We start from the raw sequence: 26141 nt of genomic DNA, 5'->3' as shown, positions 1-26141 counted from the left end.
TATAGGGATACACTTTATTCTTCTTCCTCCTACTATCACTCCTCCCATGTTCTGAAAACAGTTCTTCACTAAATCCTCCAAGTAGATATTAAAGGTCATTATTATGTACTCGTATGTTGTATTATTAAGAGTTATTTTATTTGAAACCTTTATGCTATGTTGGCGGTTGCGTACAGGAAGTGAGAACGCAATTTAGGTCTAGTGCAGCGCTAGCCTAAGGCGTTATGCCTGGTCTCGCATTACGGCAGGGATGTCAAAGCGCCTATATTACGTGCTCATACATACAAGCAATACGATTCCAACAAGGTTCACTTTTCAGCAAGATAAAGTACAATTATCGCTCTTAACGAAATGTTGTGCGGGTTCTTGAGGGCTTGCAGTGCAGGAGCTTTGACATCCTTGGATTACGGAATGCGTAATGGTTCGAGCCCTCCAAGTGGGGAAGGAATTTTCTCATGAAATTTCGGCCAGTGTATATGGGATCTGTGTCTCTAGGTACCATCCACACGGTCAGCGCGTCTGGCTGCGAAACCAGATGGCCCGGGTTCGAATCCAGGTCGGGGCAAGTTACCTGGTTGAGGTTCTTTCCGGGGTTTTCCCTCAACCCAATACGAGCAAATGCTGGGTAACTTTCGGTGATGGACCCCGGACTCATTTCACCGGCATTATCACCTTCATTTCATTCAGACGCTAAATAACCTGAGATGTTGATACAGCGTCGTAAAATAACCCAATAAAATAAAAATAAATCGATAGGTACCGAAATCCGATTCCTACGGTTCAGAGATATAGCACAGAGCAAATAATTTTTGTTTATCTTAACTTAAAAAAAATCATATTCAAACAGATTTTCCTGTCGTTGATTCACCTGAAAGGACTATAGTTCGTAAAGTAGTGAATAAGTTCAAAAATACGGGATCAAAAAAAAAAAAGACGAAAAAGTCAAGGTTTTGTTTTAATTATGGTTTATTTAACGACGCTCGCAACTGCAGAGGTTATATCAGCGTCGCCGGTGTGCCGGAATTTTGTCCCGCAGGAGTTAATTTACATGCCAGTAACTCTACTGACATGAGCCTGTCCATTTAAACGCACTTAAATGCCATCGACATGGGCCGGAATCGAACCCGCAACCTCGAGCACAGAAGGCCAGCGTTATACCGACTACGCTACCGAGGCCGACTGAAGTCATGTTTTAACAGAGGAAACGTTGGATGAGATCGGTCCTCGATTAGAACAATCGCAGCGAAAATCTCTCACGAAGTGAGTACAATGGCGGGGATGAGCGCTACATCAGCACGTAATGCTGCAAAATTACTAAACAACGAGAATAAGTAGCCAACATTTCGGAAGCAGAGCTGCAACTTGTGAATCAAAATGTGTTTAGACGCTACAATGACTGCCTTGTAACACATGGGGAACACTTTCAACATCTTCTTTGAAAATATAAGCTTTTTTCTTTTTTTTTCCTACGGTTTATCTTGCGTGTTCTAGACTCATAACAAGTGCTCAGCTGGCAGCGTGTAGGATGTTGCACTGTGTACTGCCATTTCCACTCTACTTCTGCTAGTGTGGAAATATAAAATGTATGTACTGTGTATATGTATATATATATATATATATATATATATATATATATATATATATATATATATATATATATACTACTTATTGTATGTACACTCAAATAATGGTAAGTAATTGCTATACAGCATACCTGCACAAACAGCGCTCAACGAGCGCGCGCGCACCTTCGGAGCGGGAGAGCCGTGTTTACCGCTCGCCGAAACGAAGAGGAAGATACGTCAGAATGACATAGACTTGCTATAGGTAGAGGAGAGGGAAACGACCTCTCAGTTATCTAGTGGAGTGCAGTGCCTATTCTCAGTAACTGTTTCACGTTGCTTACCTACTGCTACAGAATAGTATGGAGGAATCTAAAAGATGTCCGGAACATATTTAACATTTAACGATTTACAGCTCGAACTTATTGATCTTCAATGTGACCTAAGGGCTAAAGATAGTTTGAATTATACTACTAGCCTGGTTGAGTTTTACAAGACTAAACATTAGCAATAATATCCACGACTACAGAGGCTGGCTGTGAAAATGATTGCTATGTTTGACTCAACATTTATATTTGTGAGCAACTGTTATCTATAATCAACTTTAATAAAGGCAGACATCGAACATCTGTAACTGATGTTTCATTATGATCAGTAGGCTACTGTTCCTTTTAGCCGCCAACAGCATAATCCTCGTTTTGATGTACTGATAAATAAAAATATAACAAAATGATATTGTACATTTAAGTAGCTATAGAATTTCTATTATTTCTGTAAAATAAATATTTCTTTATTAATTAATAATAGTCAAAGATAGTTTTGCAAACACTGAACGGGAATTCATTTCATAAACACTCGTAATAGTACTTGCTTCTGTGTATATTTTGTACGAGATCATCCCTTCTTCCAGTCCACCCTTATACAGAGCGCAGCTAATATCTGCATTCCGCTCATGAGCTGTGAGCCGGCTCGGAGAGCGCAAACCTTGTGCAGGCCTGCTATACAGTCTCTTAAAGATGTAGTTCAACAAATTTACAAATTCTCTATAACTGCTGGATTTCTGGAGCACTTTACATAGTGAGGTGCTGTAAAACGAATGTAATAACAGAGAGGTAGTAAGAATGAAAATGAATAGAAACAAAAAGACGTATAAAAACATTGCGAATAAGTGTAATTCCGTGAATAAAAAGAAGTGTATCTACTAGTATAATAAAGGGAAAGTATTAATCATATGGGTATTAATTTATTAGATTGCATTTTGTTGTTGTTACACTTGTCATTAATAAATTACCAAAATTGCAATAGACATTGCTCTATGCAAATAAAACACATATAGGCCTACATTAATATGTAAAAGATTTGTTTAAAATTATACTATTTTAGAATTCAAAATATTCATTTATATTAAAAAATGGACGCGCAATTAACCAAGTATGTAAAGTACTTTTAAAAACAATAATATTCAATCTTTTCACACTATCATCAAGCCTATTGAACAATTTAGTCCGTTACCAATAAATAGATAAATAGATAGATAGATAAATAAATAAATAAATAAATAAATAAATAAACGTAAGTATATATAAAAGTGAAATAAAGAAGAAGAAGGAAATATTATGTGAAAAGAATGAATAAACTTAAGTGAACAGGAAAATAACAAATCTTTATATAGTATGTAAGATACATACTTAACATAACGATATCTCCTTTACTGAATACTTTAAGGCAAGTAAAGAATATACAGTAAATATAGGCTAAATGTGATAAAAATTATAAATTCGTTAATCTTCGATGCTACTTACCTATTAGAGTTCTACGAAATGTTTATTTGGCCATTATTCAGTCTATCATTCAATATGGTATAATTGTTTGGGGTGGAAGTACAAAAATTAATCTTAGTCCGTTAAATTTACTACAAAAACGAATAATTAAAATTTGTTTGAAGAAACGTTTCGATTATCCAACTAAATTAATTTATTCTGAATTTAATGTATTTAATATTGAACAAATTTATAAGCATACGCTGTTAAAATTTTATCATAAAAATCGTAATAAGTTTGTATTACAGACACACAATTATGACACAAGACGAAATATTAATTCAACATTAGTAGAACCTAAATGTCTCACATCTGCTGGTCTAAAGCATAGCATAAATTTTGGCCCTCGGTTGTACAATGCTTTAACTAAATTACACCCAGAACTTCTAACATGTAACCCACTAACATATAACAAGAAAATTAGAAACGTGTTAATATCTTCAATTTGATTAAATAAATTTATAGCCTATGTGTATGAATTAATCAACCTATATTATATTTGTATTCTATAATTTTGAAATATATATTAGTCCTACTTTTCACGTGCGATATTATTCTTCTCTAGTGTTAATATTATATTATATAATTCCATTGCCGCTGTAATTATATTTTAGTTCCTATTTTATTTTACTTATTTATTTATATAATTATTTTTTATTTTAATATTATATCTGAACTGCGACCGAGCACGAGCGCTGCTCATTCGGTCTCAAATTTTGTTAATATTACTGTATCTTCTTTTTATATTGCTTATATTATTTTATTTGTATTTCTCTTTGTTTGTTTTGTAATTATATTTCCTTAATCTGTATATTTGAAATAAATAAAATTGAAATTGAAATTGAAGTAAACATATGACTACGTAAAATATTACACATGAATGAATAAATAGATAAATACTACAGAAACAAACAATTATTTAACTAAAGTAAATAACTTATTATATAAATAAATAGGTAAGTAAGTAAATAAGTAACGGAACAAATAAATAAGCAAGTAAATAATAGATAAATAACAAAAAGTAGTAGATAAGCAAATAAATAATAAATAAGTCAATAAATAATTAAGTAAATAAATAGGTAAACATCTAAAATAATGAATAAATAACTGAATAAACACATAAGGTAAGGGGGGGGGTATCCCCGTAACATGCCATGAAGGCACTTGGGGGGCATGGAGGTAGAGCCCCATGCTTTCCATGACCTCGGCACTAGAATGAGGTGGTATGGTCGGCACCACGCTCTGACCGCCTTTTACCCCCGGGAAAGACCCGGTACTCAATTTTATAGGAGGCTGAGTGAACCTCGGGGCCGTTCTGAAAGTTTGGCAACAAGAAAAAATCCCGTCAGCACCTGGGATCCGTAGCCAGCTGCGAATAAACACATAAATAATTAAATATGTAAGTACATTATTAACTACGGGTAAATATATAAGTAAATAAATAGACGAACTAATAAATAAAAGTAGACGTAGAAACTTTTAATATTTTGTTTTATTTCAGAAATCATGTCACGCAGGATGTTTCTTTGAAGAAAAACAGAAGGTTAGAATATATGGTGATGAAACATATGTATATTCTGTGATTTAATAGAGAAGTTCTCGATTTAGCGTTTATGGTCCATGACGTTAGCGTGCTGAATTATGCAGTACGTATTTTGAGACAAGAAGGTCTATATTTTCCGCATCAGTTATTTCTTTTGTTTCCTCATTCTTTCTTGCACTTCTTTCAGTTTTGTTTGTGTCGTGGTACATGGATGAGAAACTGAGTTTCTTATTCTGTCCACTTGTGATCTCATGATAATAATCCGACGTTATTAAAGTAACGTAAAGAAGAAAGTAAACAGATTTCTAAGTCGATGCGCCAATGTAAGACCAATGTCTGATATCCTCGTGCTAACGAAATGAGGTTCTTCCCAAAGCAGAATTCCCTTGCGGCATTTAGTGAACGCTATCAGCTGTAGAGCAGGTTGGTTCTGAGTTACTGATCTCTTCTTCCATTCTTGTTGTTTCATTTTCGCCTTACTATCATATTATCAGTATTAGCTCTACCAACACCACCATCATAATCACCACCACTATTGCAATCAACACTATTTAATTGCTATAACATTGTCAACTTCAACAACTCTGTTATTACTATAATCATCAGAAATATTGCTATCACCACAACTATTTCTCATCGTCAGACAGAGGATTTTCAGTCTCTACACAGCGACGGTAAACCTTTGTAAACCTTTAGAGATTAATATTTTGTCTATTTTTCAATATGATACCAAATTGTATTTCATTTCAGTTTCTCATTACACTTTGCAGTATTTCGACTGTGTTGTTTGAAATTCCTTCACTAATTGCTGTCTTCAGTTGTACAATGTTTCGCGGTTTGTTTGCATATACCTTACTTTTTAGATACCCCATAAAAAGAAATCGCATGTACTTAAATCGGGGGATCGTGCAGGCCAGGGAATGTCTCCATTTCATTATATGACATGTTTCGTAAACAAATTTCGCATTTCCATCAAAGAAAGGCTTCAGTATGAGTTTTTGCACCGTCTTGCTGAAACAAAGTTGATTTGTTGATTAGAAAATTTCTTCTTCTTCTTTGAACACTTAAAAAATTTTGAATCATTATCACATAACGAGCTGCATTAACATTTTGCGCACGACTATTGGCAAGTTTTTTCTTTACCTGGAAGTTTCTTCTCTAGGGCTGAGCCTATTTCTTCTACCCATAAATTGCGAACTCAGGTTTTAATCGCATGTGAAGAGGACACAGGATCATGACGACGGTGTTGAAAGTGGCGGCGAAACTGCCTACCAGCAGCTTCTGCGCATTGACCATTTGGATAATAATATTTTACAATAAATCCTTGGTGCTCACCAGTCCAATGCTCCATATTTAGTAAATTGCAACAACCAGACTAAACAATGAAAATGGATCTAAGCCTACTAAAATAATCCATGTACTACCAACAACAAAATTAAACTCTCTCGTTTCTTTGACCCACCTCGTAGAAATATTGCTGTTTTTTTTACGTCAATGCACTGTAAAGAAGTTTGTGGATGGGGTTGACTAATTTCTCCGAAGAGCGACAGTATCCCACTCAAAACGATAATGATAATTATGATTATGATGACTATTACACTTTACTACGTCATACTACTTTTGACCAATAAAACGGTACGAAAGGACGTGTTTCAACCAATCATAGCTGTTGATCTTACAATTTTTATCACTTCTCTAGCATTTGTTTGTTTTTATCACTTCCCTAGCATTTGTTTCTTTGTTTTCCAATATTTTAAACTACAAATTCTTTACAGTACTATAAAATATGCTTTGCGATTGTCATTTATTTCCCGCATACATATTCGACTGAAAATGGCAGTTCCGTTCAAAGATAACATTAGTGAAATATAATTTTAGTAAGTCAATAATTAATATCTATTTTATTGCATTACAGTACTTTATTTCTTCTAATCTTTATATACTTTCTTCTGTTTTCATCACCTCCCTATCATTTGTTTCTTTGTTTGCCAACATTTTCAAACTGCAAAGTATTTACAGTAGGCCTACTATAAAATATGTTTTGCGATCGTCGTTTGTTTACCGCATAGATAGCCAACTGAAAATGGCGGCTCCGCTCAAACGTTTTGGTGAAGCTAACATTGGTGAAACAGAATTTTAGTAATTCAATATTTTATTGTATTAGAGTACTTTATTTCTTCTAATCTTTATGTATTTTTTTCTAATCGTATAATAGTCGATTAAATCCCACTCGAGTTTTGATTTTCTCTAGATTTGTATTTCTGTTTGTATTTGTATTTATTTTGCTAATAATTGTAACATAAAATATAATATAAACAGATCAAACTTTAGCTCACCTCTGAAAGAGTAGAACTCGTGCTCAGGGTAGATTCCTGAATTTAAATTAAGAAGTAGGCTATATAATACAGTTTGTCTTATGTCTACTACACAATAAGAATATATAAATATAAATTTACAATTTTTCATTATTTATAATATCCACACGTAACTCCTTAAATTTAATACTAGAACTGTTAGAATTGACTAGATTAGGATATTTAAATATAAATTTATTATATATTTTTGGGCCTAAATTACTACTATGATTAAATACTGTAGGAGTGTTGCATTTTGGGTCAAACAATCTTAAATTATTCATACCTTTTGTTTCATAACTATGAGAATACAATTCAGAATTATTTCGATTTTTATGTATGAATTTCATTAATAAAATATAATAAATTTTTCTTATTTTAAGAACATTAACGTCTAAACGTCCCGCGCCGTGGCGTCGTGGTCTAAGGTATCCTGCCTAGGACTCGCGTTACGGAATGCGTGCTGGTTCGAGTCCTCATGGGGGGAAGAAATTGTCTCACGAAATTTCGGACAGTGTATGGGACCGGTGCCCACCGAGCATCGTGATGTACTTGGGGAGCTACGATAGGTAGCGAAATCCGTTTGCGAATGCCAGCTATAACGGCTGGGGGATCATCGTGCTAACCACACGATACCTCCATTCTGGTTGGATGATCGTCCACCTCTGCTTTGGCATGTGAGCGTGAGGCCAGCAGCCGGCTGGTCGATCTAGGCTCTCCACGGGCTGTAGCGCCACGGATTATATTTATTATAAAGTCTAAAAACAATTTTTGAGCTGGAAAATCAATAGGTTTATGAAGACATATTTAATTATATTCTTCTGTAATAAATAAACTGGATTAAAATTGGTTTTAAATAAACCACCCTATCCTATAATTTCATACATAATTACCGATTGAAATAAAGTTAAGTATATTGTGCGTAATAAACTTATTGACAAGTAAATCCTCAATAAAACAAAATAATATATATAATATAAATCAAAACCTCTAGTGAGATTACTGTTGATAAAAGTAGAAAGGGTAGAAGACAGAGATCGGATTGAAAGAAGCAATCCCAAACGGTAAGAATGGAGTGGGTCAAAGAACCTCAATACGAAAGCTACTTCGGTGTGCCGTTCTGGAAGTTAATGGATGAAAGAAAACGTCGCGTCTACTTGGGATTGAATTTGAGCTCCCTAATGCAAGGCTGTCGCTCCACTGCTCCGGGGACCGAAAAGCCCAGAAATGTGCTTCACAGTCAGTTTGTGACCATGAAGATCACAAGTTAAAACCCCTGTCTTCGGTGAGACGCTGTCGGCAAATTGACGGAGCTGGGCCAGAGTCAACGAAGAAAGTAGGAAAACAAATTATATAAACACGTGAGACGAAATGCACGGCGTATTGCTAAATAATCGGCAGAGAAATATGACAGTTTCTTTTTTACTTGTCACAAAACTAGTTGCACATTATCGACATTCTCTTGTTTGTCTGATTTACCCAACGTTTATGTAACTTATGCGACGAAAGAAAGTTACTGTCCTCAAGTAAAGGAAGGTAATACTGTTACCTCTAGGAGGTAACTTATTTGTAAATTTTATTTTGTCACTCGTTTTTTGCTGTGCGCCATTTTGTTAATTTTTTTATAGTTTCGATTTAAAATTAGGCAACCGTGATGTACACACGGCAAATGCAAGTAATTTTATTTTTCAGTGATCGTAGGTTCGACTACCAACTAGGAAAGGACATAATGACTTAAACATAGAAAGTCACAAGCTGTTCTTTAGTGATAATTATTTCGAAACCCTGAAGAACGTAAATTAAAACATTATACTTTTAAAACTTAACTTTGTCGTGAACTAGAGACTTTCAATAACAGAGGCAGCAAATATCGATAGCGTGTTAGCTAAATCACTTTATGTCGATAGTGATAAAAATAGTGAATTTCGTGGGATAATATTCGATAAGCATTTATAGAATAATAGGCAAAATGAATAATTTGGATACGATGATCAGCAATCCAGTGAACGTCCATAGTGTAAGATGAGTGTATAGTAGGTTATTTTACGACGCTATATCAACATCTTAGGTTATTTAGCGTCTGGATGAGATGAAGGTGATAATACCGGTGAAATGAGTCCGGGGTCCAACACCGAAAGTTACCTAGCATTTGCTCACATTACGTTGAAGGAAAACCTCGGAAAAAACCTCAAGTAACTTGCCCCGGCCGGGAATCGAACCCAGGCCACCTGGTTTCAAGACCAGACACGCTAACCGTTACTTCACAGATGTTGACAAGATGAATATTGATAAATGAATGTTAAGATGGTGATAATGGTAATGATAATGAGCAAACTGATGAACGGTAGGGGAATAATAATTGAAACACTGTCAGTATAAGTAAATAAATAAATGTTAATACAATGAGATCTGAGCTAATTAATGAGATAACGTTAATAAAATAGTAGTAAACGAACCAAATAATGCGAATGAAGATAAATTAATGGATGTTATTAGAATAATAGGTTAATCGTTAATGTACGTAAACTAATGGATGTTAATAGAGTAATAGACATAGGTAATTTAATGGGCGTTAATAGAATAATAGATAAATCAATCAAGTTGCATATTACGCACATTGATGACTATTAATAAAATAATAAGGTATAGGCTATATCAAATTATTATGTACAGTAGTGGAAAAAAACCGGACCGACCCTTCTAGCTGATTTCAGAGTCACAGATTCAAATTTTGCTAGTCACAAAACACATCCATCTTGTATAATTAATTGTAACAATGAAATTTATTGCATTTGTTCGATTATTACCGTCTTTTGTTTCCTTCAGTGCCTCAAACTTACAGACGAAAAAAACTTTGAGAGTTTTATTTTTATCTGGCATCAATATTACATTTCTACCTCTATTCGGCAAAGATAACTGCGTATTTTTACATTAAATAGCAGTACATACCTCTGGCTTCACTATCCATATTGAAATTACCACAGTTTGACACAATACACAGCACAGGATTCTTTTGTATCAGCTACAAGGGTCCGTCCGGTTTTTTTTTTTTTTTTTTGCTACTACTGTACATAGGTGCACATGTGAATAGAATGATAAATGAACCAATTAATGATGATGTTATATAAACTAATGCATATTAATTGAATAATGGATAAATCAATTTCAATGTATATTATCCAAATAAATTAGTGTTATAGAATAATTGGTAATCCAATTTAAGTATATTTTACGTAAATAAATGGATGTTACAGAATGAAAGGTAATCCAATTAAGATATATAAGGGAATTAATGGTTGTTAATAGAACAATAATAGATAATACAATTTAATAAAGTAATAGCTCAACCAATTAAATTGCATACAGGTAAATTATTTAATGTTAATAAAATAATAAATGTGCATATGAATATGGATATAGGTAAAATAATAAATGAATATTTTTATGGAATAATACGTAAACAAATTAATGTCCATATTTGTTATCTGGTTGCGGTATTGTCAGGGGTTTTCCCTTAACCTATTAAGGTGACACATTTATGTGGGTTTTAAAACGTCTACAATTTTCATCCAAAATGTATCCATAATTTTAAACTACATAAATATGCCTACAATACTGTCATCTGTACAATATTTGGTGTCATTAGAACTAATAGTTTTATTGTTTCTTATTTGATAGGATATTAAATATAGACAAAACTATTAGGGCCGTATTCATAGACATTCTTAGCGCGGGCTTTCGGTGGATGATCAGCGAACTAACGTTTTTCGTACTCATAAACGAGTGTCAGCGATATGATGTGATATGAATCATATTTAGCACGCTTGTAGGGCGGGCTAGCGAAATGTCTATGAATAGCACCCTTAATCTCTAAAGATTTAGTCTTACTTACAACTTACAAATGGCTTTTAAGGAACCCGAAGGTTCATTGCCGCCCTCACATAAGCCCGCCAGCGGTCCCTATCCTGTGCAAGATTAATCCAGTCTCTATCATCATACCCCACCTCCCTCAAATCCATTTTAATATTATCCTCCCATCTACGTCTCGGCCTCCCTAAAGGTCTTTTTCCCTCCGGTCTCCCAACTAACATTCTATATGCATTTCTGGATTCGCCCATACGTGCTACATGCCCTGCCCATCTCAAACGTCTGGATTTAATGTTCCTAATTATGTCAGGTGAAGAATACAATGCGTGCAGTTCTGTGTTGTGTAACTTTCTCCATTCTTCTGTAACTTCATCCCGCTTAGCCCCAAATATTTTCCTAAGCACCTTATTCTCAAACACCCTGAACCTATGTTCCTCTCTCAGAGTAAGAGTCCAAGTTTCACAACCATACAGAAGAACCGGTAATATAACTGTTTTATAAATTCTAACTTTCAGATTTTTGGACAGCAGACTGGATGATAAGAGCTTCTCAACCGAATAATAACACGCATTTCCCATATTTATTCTGCGTTTAATTTCCTCCCGAGTGTCATTTATATTTGTTACTGTTGCTCCAAGATATTTGAATTTTTCCACCTCTTCGAAGGATAAATCTCCAATTTTTATATTTCCATTTCGTACAATATTCTGGTCACGAGACATAATCATATACTTTGTCTTTTCGGGATTTACTTCCAAACCGATCGCTCTACTTGCTTCAAATAAAATTTCCGTGTTTTCCCTAATCGTTTGTGTATTTTCTCCTAACATATTCACGTCATCCGCATAGACAAGAAGCTGATGTAACCCGTTCAATTCCAAACCCTGCCTGTTATCCTGAACTTTCCTAATGGCATATTCAAGCGCGAAGTTAAAAAGTAAAGGTGATAGTGCATCTCCCTGCTTTAGCCCGCAGTGAATTGGAAAAGCATCAGATAGAAACTGACCTATACGGACTCTGCTGTATGTTTCACTGAGACACATTTTAATTAATCGAACTAATTTCTTGGGAATACCAAATTCAATAAGAATATCATATAATACTTCCCTCTTAACCGAGTCATATGCCTTTTTGAAATCTATGAATAACTGATGTACTGTACCCTTATACTCCCATTTTTTCTCCATTATCTGTCGAATACAAAAAATCTGATCAATAGTCGATCTATTACGCCGAAAACCGCACTGATGACCCCCAATAATTTCATCTACGTACGGAGTTAATCTTCTCAAAAGAATATTGGACAAAATTTTGTACGACGTCAACAAAAGTGATATTCCTCGAAAGTTACCACAGTTGGTTTTGTCCCCCTTTTTAAAAATAGGTACAATTATGGACTCCTTCCATTGTTCTGGTACAATTTCCTTTTCCCAAATTGCAAGTACAAGTTTATAAATTTCGCTATATAATGCACTTCCACCCTCTTGTATTAATTCTGCTGGAATTTGATCGATACCTGGAGACTTGTACTTTTTCAGATTTTCTATCGCAATTTTGACTTCTGAAAGTGTGGGTTCGGGTATAAATGGCTCAGCAGTTTGTATTTCAATTTCGTCCCGATCATTTCTATTTGGCCTATGTACATTTAGTAGTTGCGCAAAATAGTTTTTCCATCTGTTTAGGATTGATGGAGAGTCTGCAAGCAAGTCACCATTCTCATCCTTGATCACGTTTACCCTTGGCTGATATCCGTTCTTAAATTCCTTTATACCCTTATATAAATCTCGAATGTTTTTATTCTTACTATTTGTTTCTACCTCATTCAGTTTTTCCTTCAAGTAACCTCTCTTTTTATTCCTAAGTGTACGACTTGCTTCCCGTCTTTCATTGAAATAATTATCTCTCTTCTCCTCAACTGGATCCTGTAAGAATTTCAATTTTGCCTGTTTCCTTCTTTCTACTACCATGCAACAATCTTCATCAAACCACGGTTTCTTTTTCTTAGTTTCATAATAACCTATGCTCTGCTCAGCTGCAATTTTGATACTATCTCTGATATTTTCCCACACGCTATTAACATCTAATTCTTTCTCAACTTCGTCGGAACTTTCTAAAGTGGCAAACCTATTCGAAATTTCGACCTGATAATTTTGCTTAGCTTCCTCGTCCTTTAATTTCAAAATATTGAATTTAGTAATATTAACTTGCTGCTCTACTCGCTTGGCTACTGATAATCTTTCTCTTAATTCTCCAATCACCAAATAATGGTCAGAATTACAGTCTGCACCCCTGAAAGTTCGAATATCTACTATACTAGTATGTCTCCGTTTATCTATCAAGATGTGATCTATTTGGTTGTGTGTCAATCCATCTGGAGAAGTCCAAGTATATTTATGTATATCCTTATGGGGGAATGTTGTACTTTTGACAATTAAATTTTTCGATGTGGCAAAGTTGACTAATCTAACTCCATTGTCAGTACTAATTGCGTGTAGGCTCTCTTTTCCAATAGTTGGTCTAAAAATATCCTCCCGTCCTACTTTAGCATTGAAATCCCCCAATAAAATTTTCATGTGATATCTAGGGAACTGATCAAAAGTATGTTCCAATTCCTCATAGAAGCTATTCTTTATATGGTCGTCTTTCTCTTCTGTAGGGGCGTGAGCATTTATAACTATGATGTCGCACCATTTACCCTTAAGTACTAAATATGATAACCTGTCACTGATAAATTCGACCTTTTTTACTGCTGATTTTATTCTTTTATGAACAAAGAATCCTGTTCCTAATTGGTGATTATTGTTTCCTTCCCCATAATACAACAAGTAATCTCCTATTTGTGATATGCCATTCCCATCTAACCTAACCTCTTGTACTCCCACAAAGTCTATTCTATATCTAGCTAGTTCTTTTGCTACTAATGTTACCCCTCCTGTTCTATAAAGACTAGTTACGTTCCAAGTGCCAAATCTCAAAACCTTATTCCTTTGCTGTGGTCGTGCCAGAGAATCAGTCCTATTCCGAGGCTTATTATAGGGATACGTAACAAGCTGTTTTTTACGGTGATGGGTTGTTAGCCCTTCGCCCAACCCCCAAGCTGGAGGACCACCCCTTATCGGCTGTCCACGACTGCTTATTCAATATATTCGCAGCTACCCTCCATATCTGGAGGCCGTCTCCTCTATCCGCAACCTGAGGACGCGCCATGAAAGATTTAGTCTATAAAAGTTATTTACGATAGTAATGTCATAATGGTTCATTTTACAATACGGGATTGTAAATTTGTCAAACGAGTCCGCAGGCCTCGTTTGATAACCAGTCGAGTGTTGTAATATGAAGTTATGACATGTGTACCGTACAAAGTTTTATCTGCGTTGATAAAAAAATAATGTAAAATTGAATATTGTCTAAATGTAAAATTTTTATGGTCGGCTATTATACATTTGCTTTTGTAGGTGATAGATTCATGTAGAGGGCCTTGCACGAGAAACATTTGAAGAAAGTTATTATTGTCGGTATTATTCCCGTGACTAGTCAATATAAATATTACAAATATGAGTGTTAATCATGTTGAATGAGCAGAAAATGTTGTTATTAATTTATCAATTCCAAAATTCGCAACAGAAGTATGAATAGGAATATGAAAAGTTTACAGTGGTGGTATAAGAAAAAAAAGATAGATGATGTTTCTGAAAGGTCATAGGCCTACTGGCATATTTTTCAATGAAAAATGAAAAGGAGAAACCAAGTTCTCTATGGACTAATTATTTTAAACTGCAGTGTACGATCTCATTAAAGAAAAACGTAAACATCAGTAAGTACTGTCGGCCTCGGTAGCATAGTTGGTATAGCGCTGGCCTTCTGTGCTCGAGATTGCGGGTTCGATCCCGCCCCTTGTCGATGGCATTTAGATTTACTGGCATGTAAAAGAACTCCTGCGGGACAAAATTCTGGCACACCGGCGACGCTGATATAACCTCTGCAGTTGCGAGCGTCGTTAAAATCCATAATTTAATTTTTTTATTCAGTAAGTACACGCAACTGTTAGCTTTTTTGAAGTGGAAAAATAAATTGTGAAAATGTTACCAGTAATGTGTATAACAAATGAAATTTTTACTTTACGACACTGAGTGCAGTAAAGTTCCTTTACGACACTGAGTGCAGTAAAGTTCCTTTACGACACTGAGTGCAGTAAAGTTCCTTTACGACACTGAGTGCAGTAAAGTTCCTTTACGACACTGAGTGCAGTAAAGTTCCTTTACGACACTGAGTGCAGTAAAGTTCCTTTACGACACTGAGTGCAGTAAAGTTCCTTTACGACACTGAGTGCAGTAAAGTTCCTTTACGACACTGAGTGCAGTAAAGTTCCTTTACGACACTGAGTGCAGTAAAGTTCCTTTACGACACTGAGTGCAGTAAAGTTCCTTTACGACACTGAGTACAGTAAAGTTCCTTTACGACACTGAGTACAGTAAAGTTCCTTTACGACACTCAGTGCGGCAAAGTTGGTCATTATAATATTCGTTTCAATGTTGTTATGTTTCACTTTACGTTATCAAGGCGAATAAATGATGATATAATTCTGCTCCAAATGGATTAGAAATCAAGATATTTTAGGTTTGAAATATTTGTTTTTATATTTTCGCATCTGAAATCTGATTAGTGTAATATGTAACTAGCCACCGGCGTGGCTCAGTCGGTTAAGGCGCTTGGCTGCCGGTCTGAAGTTTCGCTCGGGGGCGGGTTCGATCCCCTCTTGGGCTGATTACCTGGTTGGATTTTTTCCGAGGTTTTCCCCAACCGTAAGGTGAATGCCAGGTAATTTATGGCGAATCCTCGGCCTCATATCGCCAAATACCATCTCGCTATCACCAATCTCATCGACGCTAAATAACCCAGTAGTTGATAGAGCATCGTTAAATAACCAACTAAAAAAAATATAAGTTATGTAGCTAGTCGACAAAGTATGCAATGGAGGGGGAAAGGAACTAACCACCCTACTCCATTATCTCCTGGCCTAGTTGCCTCATAGCTGGCGCCTTGTTGGTATCACTTGTGGGGTCCAGACCTGCCTTCGGATAGTTGACTGAAGAACAACAAAATTTTCGTATTTTGCCTAAATAAATGTCATATTTTGACAATTTTGTTCATATTGTGCCGGTCCCTAGTGATAAGTGAAGCAGTGCATGTGCAAGACTTACTCTGGACGGCCCACAGCGTGAAGTTTCGCAGCTCCTGCAGGTACAGTTGGCTCTGGTTCCGGCACCTCGGGCTAAGGATGTGATCGGAGGAGGCCACGGAGATGGGCAGCAGCGGCGGTGTCATCTGGAACCAGTCCGGCATCGGCAGGACCAAGAAGTCGGCGGCCACAGTGGCCCCGTCCTCGAGCTGCGGTGTCTCCGTCGCATTGTAGACGCTCGTGGCGACGGTACTGGCGACGGAGTGCACCAGCAGAGCGGCGTAGAACCAGTGCATGGCTGAGCGAAGTGAAGTGAGTGGCGAACGGTGGGATGTGGTGTGACCGGTCTGCCACACGAGTCGAAAGTAACCGGGGAAGGGGAAATTCGCTTCATCTCATTCTCAGCAAATAATCCCTCCACTTCCACATAATGACTTCCATTTTCATATTTAAACCACATTTCCGTCATCTTGAGTACACTATTGTTTTTTCCCACGGTATCGTCTTTCTCCCCGTCTCATTCTATTCATAATCATCTTCCTCGTCTACCTCATCTTCCCCTTCTTTCAACGTCTTTTTTCTTCACATCTTTCGTTTTCCTCACAGTCCTCATTGTCAATTTATTATTCTCGTTGTTGCCTATTTTCTTGAGGTTCTTATCCTTGTCTTTGTAGATTCTTTCATCGTCTTTTTTCTTCACATCTTTCGTTTTCCTCACAGTCCTCATTGTCAATTTATTATTCTCGTTGTTGCCTATTTTCTTGAGGTTCTTATCCTTGTCTTTGTAGATTCTTTCATCGTCTTTTTTCTTCACATCTTTCGTTTTCCTCACAGTCCTCATTGTCAATTTATTATTCTCGTTGTTGCCTATTTTCTTGAGGTTCTTATCCTTGTCTTTGTAGATTCTTTCATCGTCTTTTTTCTTCACATCTTTCGTTTTCCTCACAGTCCTCATTGTCAATTTATTATTCTCGTTGTTGCCTATTTTCTTGAGGTTCTTATCCTTGTCTTTGTAGATTCTTTCATCGTCTTTTTTCTTCACATCTTTCGTTTTCCTCACAGTCCTGATTGTCAATTTATTATTCTCGTTGTTGCCTATTTTCTTGAGGTTCTTATCCTTGTCTTTGTAGATTCTTTCATCGTCTTTTTTCTTCACATCTTTCGTTTTCCTCACAGTCCTCATTGTCAATTTATTATTCTCGTTGTTGCCTATTTTCTTGAGGTTCTTATCCTTGTCTTTGTAGATTCTTTCATCGTCTTTTTTCTTCACATCTTTCGTTTTCCTCACAGTCCTCATTGTCAATTTATTATTCTCGTTGTTGCCTATTTTCTTGAGGTTCTTATCCTTGTCTTTGTAGATTCTTTCATCGTCTTTTTTCTTCACATCTTTCGTTTTCCTCACAGTCCTCATTGTCAATTTATTATTCTCGTTGTTGCCTATTTTCTTGAGGTTCTTATCCTTGTCTTTGTAGATTCTCTCATCTTTTTTTCTTATATTTTTATCTTACCAACTTCCTCCCCGTCTTACTTTATCTCTCTTCATTCTTATTATCTTCCACTTCGTCCTCTTCTTCTCATTGTTCTATCTCTCTTCCTCGTTTCTTCCGCCTTGTTTTCCTCATTAACCTTCTTACCTACACATTACTTTCTTTGTTCGCTTAATGTTCATGTTACTCTTTATTTTTCTCTTTATATTTCTATTCAGCCTTTTTCTCGTCATTTTTTTCATTAACTTCAACTTAATTATCTTTCTTTTCCTTCTCTGCTTCATCGTTTTCTTCCACACCTTCTTTATCGTAATTTCTGCTCGTCTTGCTCATAATTTCCCAGTTTTTCTCCTTATGCCTCTTCTCGTCTTCTTTACCGTTATTTTCCGTCATCTTTCTAACCATTTCTATTTTCGTAATTTTCCTCGTCATTCTTATCGTTGTCAATCTTGTCATTTCCCTATATTATTCCTTGCTTTTCTTCTCGTGTTTATTTTTGTATTTTCCTCCTGTTTCTAATCGATTTTTTTCTCGTCATTTTCCTCTTCTTTCTCGTTGATTATCGTTTAGTCATTTTCTTCCTCTTTCTCATTATTTTCTAGTGATTGCCCTCTTTCTCATCGATTATCTTCTCATAATTGCCCTCCTCTTTCTCATCGATTTTCTTCTCGTCATTTTCCTCCTCTATCTCATTGATTATCTTGTAGTCGCTTTCTCTTCTTTCTTTTTGATTAGCCCTATATTCTTATCATTGAACTCCTATTTCTTATTGATTTTTTCTCGTCATTTTTCTCCTCTTTCTCATCGATTTTCTAGTCATTTTCTTACGCTTTCTCGTTACCTTCTCGCCATTGTCCTTCCCTCTTTCTCATTGATATTCTTCTCTTTTTTTCCTCTTTGCAGTCTGATATTTGTCTCCAGATTTATTCTTTAAGTTTCGTGTTTTTATAGTTTTCATCCCGTGTATCATATAAATAGGCCTACGGGTGACACCGTCCAAATTCTATAAGTTTCTGACTGCAATTATCAGCCATCTTTCCTCATTGCCAATAAAAACAACACAATTCATCGCCACCTGTGATATTACTTCTTCATCTTTTCCTACATTCAATCGTCAAAAAGAGTATGAATGTGAAACATCTTTGATAAATGTGTCAAGAAAATTCGCTGAGCTACCGATTTCAGCGAGAGACTCGCCTCGAATGAGAATCTCTTCCAGTATGTGGACGTCCATTTGAATCCATGTTATCAATCTTTGAATTTTCTCGCTACACATTTCTCGCTAGCGAGATCTCTTCAAGTGTGTAACGGGCCTAAGGCATGCACACCATTCCATCCCGTCCCGGTAGTACAATGGGCCCAGCGAGCCATCTTCGTGCGAGGACAGTCCAGTCCGTGCCCTCCACTAAAGGGGGAATAATAGGTAGATTGCCCGATGACCGGGTGATATAGTACGGAGAGGGTTGACCTAGGGACTAGTGGGGTTTGCCTGCTTGAAACTGGATACTCAGCGAACTTCAGTGTAGTCATCTGGTGTCGGTTGGGAATGCGCCTAACTTAGGTCAGCGTAAAGTTCCTTGCATAGCGCCAGGGTCCACACATCCCCTTCGGGATAACAGGAAATAACAATAACAATGCACTCGATGTTGTTGGACCAATTTAGCCGCTGAGTGGAGCATGTAAACACCGTTTTGACAACACGAATTCCTCGATGACATAACGGCACCCCGCTGCATCGCTCTCACCTGCGAGAACCGGTCCGACAGCAGCCGCATCTGGCTGGCTGCATCGCTACACAATGGAGTTGTGTAACTGAGTGCGCGCACGTTTCCAAATTTCCTATTTACAGCTAGTTTTCACAGCTCTGTCGCGGTTTTTGAAAAACAATATGGTTCGAGGCTTCGATTTGTTGCAGATTCTGTGAAATCTGTGACTTCATGTCAAATCTCTACGAAGTACTTCTATTTCCCCTGCCACAGTAATTGAGACTCGTTCAGACATGGTTTCTTGTAAATAGTTCTCTTAATCTATCACAAAATATTTCAATATCAGGTAATTTCATTACTATAGATTTTTGTTATTGTAGGTTTAATTTGTAATTCAGTAAATACAAAAATATTCTTTGTTCTTAACTTCCATGATAAAATGTCTAGCTTTCATTAATCAGGTAATCTTGTCGTACTTTAATTTTTATTGTAATTGTAATTGCAAATTTAATGTTAATTGTAATTTTATTGTTCATATTATAGTTGTAATCCCCTGGTAGAGGGGCAGAGAAGGCCTGACGGCCTTATCTGTACCAGGTTAAATAAATAAATACTAAATACTACTACATTACACCATTACTCCATTATCTCCTTAGCATCAGCTCACCGACTTCGACAGATTGCGTAATTTGAGGAAGGTATTTATTTTTAGTCGGTTATTTGACGATGCTGTGTCAAGCACTAGGTTGCTAATAATGTTGGAGGATTTGTATTTGGCGAGATGAAGCTGAGGATTCGCCATGAGATTCCCTGACATTCTCATTACAGTTGTAGAAATCCTCGGAAAACCAAGCGGGAATCGAACTCACAGCTCCGGATCAGTAAGCAAACGCGCTGTCGCCTGAGCTACGCCGAAGGCTATTAAATTATTACTTTATCTTCTCCAGTGCTTGATGTTATTTATTTTTAGTGGCTTATTTAAACGACGCTGTATCAACTACTAGGTTATTCAGTGTCAATGGGATTGGTGATTGCAAGATGGTAGCCTATTTGGCGAGATGAGGCTGAGGATTCGCCATAGATTACCTGACATTCACCTTACTGTTGGGGAAAACATCAGAAAAAACCTAATCGCGTAATCAGGCCAAGCGGAGATCGAACACACGCTCAAGCGAAACTCCGGATCGGCAGGCAAGCGCCTCAGAGCTATGAGCAGATTTTCTCGGAGTAGTTGAGTTTCTTTGTTATATTCCAGTGCGTGCTTGACAGCTCGATATCGTAGTCATTCTATTCTTGTCAGCCAGCACAGTTACTTTCTCAACAGTTTAATAGGAGCTGATATTTATACGTCGAAAGGCAGAAAGTGCGCTGAGGAGAAAATAAAAAATTACATAAGAAAAGTAAAAAAATAAAAGAGGAAAAAAAAGAATAGACAGAAAAAAAAATAAAGGAACTGAAGTAGAAAAAAGGAGGAAAGGAAAGAAAATGACAAAAATAAAAAAATAAGAATATGAATGAATGAAAGGAATAGCAATGAGACAAATGGAAGGCGCGTAGTAAAGAGAAAGAAACGAAACATTAGGAAGAAAAACACAGATGAAAAGTAACAGAAAGAACAAGTAACGACTGCATTAAATTGAAAAAGTGAGAAGGAAAGTGAATAAATGATAAAGAATGAGTGAGTGAGTAAACAAATAAGTGAATGAGTGAAGTGGCTGAGTGAATGAATTAGTTAATGAGTGAGTGAATGGGTGAAGTGAGTGAGTAAATGAGTGCAATGAATGAATGAATTAATGATTGAGAGAATGAGTGATTGAAAGAATGAATGAATGAATGAATGAATGAATGAGTGAGTGAACGAATGAAGGAGTGCTTGAGTGAATGAGTGCATAAATGAGTCAGTGAGTGAATGAATGAGTTGATGAGTGAGTGTGTGATTGAATGAGTGCATGAATGAATCAGTGAGTGAATGAATGAGTTCATGAGTGAGTGAATGAATGAGTTCATGAGTGAGTGAATGAATGAGTTCATGAGTGAGTGAATGAATAAGTCAGTGAGTGAATGAATGAGTTCATGAGTGAGTGAATGAATGAGTGCATGAAAGAATCAGTGAGTGAATGAATGAGTTCATGAGTGAGTGAATGAATGAGTCAGTGAGTGAATGAATGGGTTCATGAGTGAGTGAGTCAATGAATGAGTGCGTGAAAGAATCAGTGAGTGAAAGAATGAGTTCATGAGTGAGTGAATGAATGAGTGCATGAAAGAATCAGCGAGTGAATGAATGAGTTCATGAGTGAGTGAATGAATGAGTTCATGAGTGAGTGAATGAATGGGTTCATGAGTGAGTGAGTCAATGAATGAGTGCGTGAAAGAATCAGTGAGTGAATGAATGAGTTCATGAGTGAGTGAATGAATGAGTGCATGAGTGAATGAATGAATAAGTCAGTGAGTGAATGAATGAGTTCATGAGTGAGTGAATGAATGAGTGCATGAAAGAATCAGTGAGTGAATGAATGAGTTCATGAGTGAGTGAATGAATGAGTCAGTGAGTGAATGAATAAGTTCATGAGTGAGTGAGTCAATGAATGAGTGCATGAATGAATCAGTGAGTGAATGAATGAGTTCATGAGTGAGTGAATGAATAAGTCAGTGAGTGAATGAATGAGTTCATGAGTGAGTGAATGAATGAGTGCATGAAAGAATCAGTGAGTGAATGAATGAGTTCATGAGTGAGTGAATGAATGAGTCAGTGAGTGAATGAATAAGTTCATGAGTGAGTGAGTCAATGAATGAGTGCGTGAAAGAATCAGTGAGTGAATGAATGAGTTCATGAGTGAGTGAATGAATGAGTGCATGAAAGAATCAGTGAGTGAATGAATGAGTTCATGAGTGAGTGAATGAATAAGTCAGTGAGTGAATGAATGAGTTCATGAGTGAGTTTATGAATGAGTTCATGAGTGAGTTTATGAATGAGTGCATGAAAGAATCAGTGAGTGAATGAATGAGTCAGTGAGTGAATGAATGAGTTCATGAGTGAGTGAGTGAGTGAATGAATGAGTGCATGAAAGAATCAGTGAGTGAAAGAATGAGTTCATGAGTGAGTGAATGAATGAGTGAATGAATGAGTGCATGATAGAATCAGTGAGTGAATGAATGAGTTCTTGAGTGAATGAATGAATGAGTCAGTGAGTGAATGAATGAGTTCATGAGTGAGTCAATGAATGAGTGCGTGAAAGAATCAGTGAGTGAATGAATGAGTTCATGAGTGAGTGAATGAATGAGTGCATGAAAGAATCAGTGAGTGAATGAATGAGTTCATGAGTGAGTGAATGAATAAGTCAGTGAGTGAATGAATGAGTTCGTGAGTGAGTTTATGAATGAGTTCGTGAGTGAGTTTATGAATGAGTTCATGAGTGAGTTTATGAATGAGTGCATGAAAGAATCAGTGAGTGAATGAATGAGTCAGTGAGTGAATGAATGAGTTCATGAGTTCATGAGTGAGTGAGTGAATGAATGAGTGCATGAAAGAATCAGTGAGTGAAAGAATGAGTTCATGAGTGAGTGAATGAGTTCATGAGTGAGTGAGTGAGTGAATGAATGAGTGCATGAAAGAATGAGTTCATGAGTGAGTGAATGAGTTCATGAGTGAGTAAATGAGTTCATGAGTGAGTGAATGAATGAATAAGTTCATGAGTGAGTGAGTGAATGAATGCATGAATAAGTCAGTGAGTGAAGAATGAGTTCATGAGTGAGTGAGTAAATGAATGATTGAATGAATGAGTGAGAGAGTGAAGGAATGAGTGAGTGAATGAATGATTGAATGAATGAGTGAGAGAGTGAAGGAATGGGTGAGTGAATGAATAAATTAATTAGAAATGAGTGAATGAGTGAGTTATTGAATGGATGTGTGCAGAATCAACGAGTGAGTAAATGAGTGAGTGATTGAATGTAATAAATAAAGTAAAAAAGAGGAAAGAATTGGAAATTAAGAAAAATAAAATATACAACGAAAATGTTACATAAAGGAGATATAGATAACAAAGACAAACAAAAAGGAGAAGAAAGATAATGAAATTCTGAGATAAATATTGAATATAAATAATAAATGAGAGGGGAAATGGTTAAAGAAATGAAGAATGTTAGATAGCAATAAATGGGAAATAAAGAATGCGAGAAAGATAAAAGTGCAGAATAGAATAGAATAAAAAATAGCGAAAAGGAAAAGGATAAGAGAACGAGGAATGGGCGATAAAGGATGGGAAGATGGTAGTATAGAGTAATAAAGAATGAAGGAAAGCAAAGTACAAATTATGTTAAAGATATTCACTATATTATGAATGAGGCGTAAGTGAGTTTCAACGAAGTAGAACGCAATGAAACGGTTTATTTGTGCGTCTGAGCAAGGAATATTACATAAGCAAAATATTAGCAAGGGTGTGCACGTGTGTAATGACATGAAGAGAGAGACGAGATCGGAATACAGCGAAGAATTTGCAAGCCTGGTAAATACGATCCTTACTTCCTGTCACAACCTGACCGAGCACATTGCGCACAGTGCACTGTTTCTCTTTCTATGGATTGCAGGGTCAAGGCTCAACTCTGCTTCCACTCGGTCAAGTAGTAAATTCAAATAAATTGGAAGAATTTCATAAAGCTTTCTACGGAAGTCACGAGGCTTTGCCAATCCCTTCAATCACGAGCGGATGGTGTAGTCTGGTCCGGATCAGAGTTTTCCCGCCGGCACTATGCGAACCGGCATCGGCCGCCAAATATTAATTCTTCTCTCCGCGACAAATCAGCAAATTTATTTTGCTCATTAAGTTCGGTTACAATACGACTTCTCCGTGTTATTAGTGGTAGGAAGGAAATTTTTCGAAACCACTTTAAAGATTGTTATAAATTATGTTTTACTAAATAATATTATTACAGATTCGATATGTTTAATTCAATATTGTTATTATTATTATTATTATTATTATTATTATTATTATTATTATTATTATTATTATTATTATTATTATTATTATTATTACTATTATTATTATTACTATTATTATTATTACTATTATTATTATTATTATTATTATTATTATTATTATTATTATTATTATTATAGATCGATTTCTCCATGTTATTAGTGCTAGAAAGGCAATCTTTCAAAACCACGAATTATGTTTTACTAAATAATATTATTTCAGGTTCGATATGTTTAATTCAATGTTATTATTATTATTATTATTCGCTAATATGTTTTCGCGGGATATCAGCCGAGTTAAGATTTTGGAATGCTCCAAGCTTTCGACTGCTATCTCTGCAGCCATCTTCAGGGAAGTGATGTCCGAACAGAAAGTCGAAAGGTTATATAGATGTGGCTGTCTCAGGTGAAACGGGCCACTTCTTCCGCTACGTAGACGACACCTTCGTGGTCTGGCCGCACGGACAAGACAAGCTACAAGAGTTCCTACAACATCTCAACAGCATTCACGCGAATATCCAGTTCACCATGGAGGTGGAGTCAGAGGGCTCACTGCCGTTCCTGGATATCCACATACACAGGAAAGCAGATGGTACTCTCGGACATGGCGTGTATAGAAAGCCGACGCACACAGATCTGTACCTGAATGCACTCAGCCTCCACCACCCTTCGCAGAAGAAGTCCGTCCTGACTAGTCTACTACATCGCGCCATAGTCATTTCCGATATCAACAACTTGCCTGCAGAAATGGACCATCTTCGTAGAACACTACAACAAAACAACTACAGCCGGAGAGACATCAGCAAAGCCCTCAAACAAGTTACCACGAGATGTAACACAATAGACTTAGACAGCAAGCTAGAACCGACAAAGAAAGCTTTCATTCCATTCTGCGGGAGCGTGTCACTCAAAATAAGCAGAATCCTCCAGAAGGTTAATATCAAAACCATCCATAAACCACAGAGCAAAATCCGGAGTCATCTACGTCAGGTTAAAGACAGTCAGGGCTTAAGGACTCCAGGGATTTACAAGATTCCATGCGAGTGTGGCGAAGTATACATAGGGCAGACTGGCCGCACAATAGAAGACAGAATCAAAGAACATAAGAGGAACCTGAGGCTGTATTACCCGGAAAAATCTGCAGTGGCGCAACACAGCATAGAAAAGGAGCATAAAATACTGTTTGACCACACCAAGGTCATTAACAAATCAAGCCACTACTGGGATCGTACAATCAAGGAGGCCATAGAGATCAAGCTGGAGAAAAACAACTTTAACAGAGACAGTGGACTCCAGCTCAGTCAGGCATGGACACCGGCCTTAGACCAACTCAGGCCCTCTTACAATCAAGGTCATGAAGATCACGGACCGAGGACGGCAACCGATTCCAACCGGCGGAACAGGGCTCGCCGCCCGCCAAACTTCACGCAGTAATCCCGGGAGGGGCGGAGCTTACGAGCGATGACAATTCCCGGCCCCGGATTGGCCGATCCGCCAACCAATCCCGTTTCACCTGAGACAGCCACATCTATATAACCTTTCGACTTTCTGTTCGGACATCACTTCCCTGAAGATGGCTGCAGAGATAGCAGTCGAAAGCTTGGAGCATTCCAAAATCTTAACTCGGCTGATATCCCGCGAAAACATA

General features: G+C 36.7%; 2 protein-coding genes across 2 annotated transcripts in view; one reads left to right on the top strand and one right to left on the bottom strand.

The window, feature by feature from the left end:
• Nucleotides 1-16685, bottom strand: part of LOC138704444 (nose resistant to fluoxetine protein 6-like) — a 73919-nt gene extending 57234 nt beyond the window's left edge. The window contains exon 1 of the mRNA XM_069832321.1: nt 16348-16685. Coding sequence (XP_069688422.1) covers nt 16348-16621 — 274 coding nt within the window. The 5' untranslated portion in view covers nt 16622-16685. The remainder of the gene's footprint in view (nt 1-16347) is intronic.
• The window catches only part of Slob (Slowpoke binding protein), a 595498-nt gene that overhangs the window by 130954 nt on the left and 438403 nt on the right, over nt 1-26141 (top strand). The gene's annotated exons all lie outside the window — the stretch shown is intronic.

Source organism: Periplaneta americana, chromosome 8, assembly GCF_040183065.1.
Source record: "Periplaneta americana isolate PAMFEO1 chromosome 8, P.americana_PAMFEO1_priV1, whole genome shotgun sequence".
Lineage (NCBI taxonomy): Eukaryota > Metazoa > Arthropoda > Insecta > Blattodea > Blattidae > Periplaneta > Periplaneta americana.
Note: the sequence above shows the minus strand (reverse complement) of the source record. Positions and strands in the feature narration are given on the sequence as shown.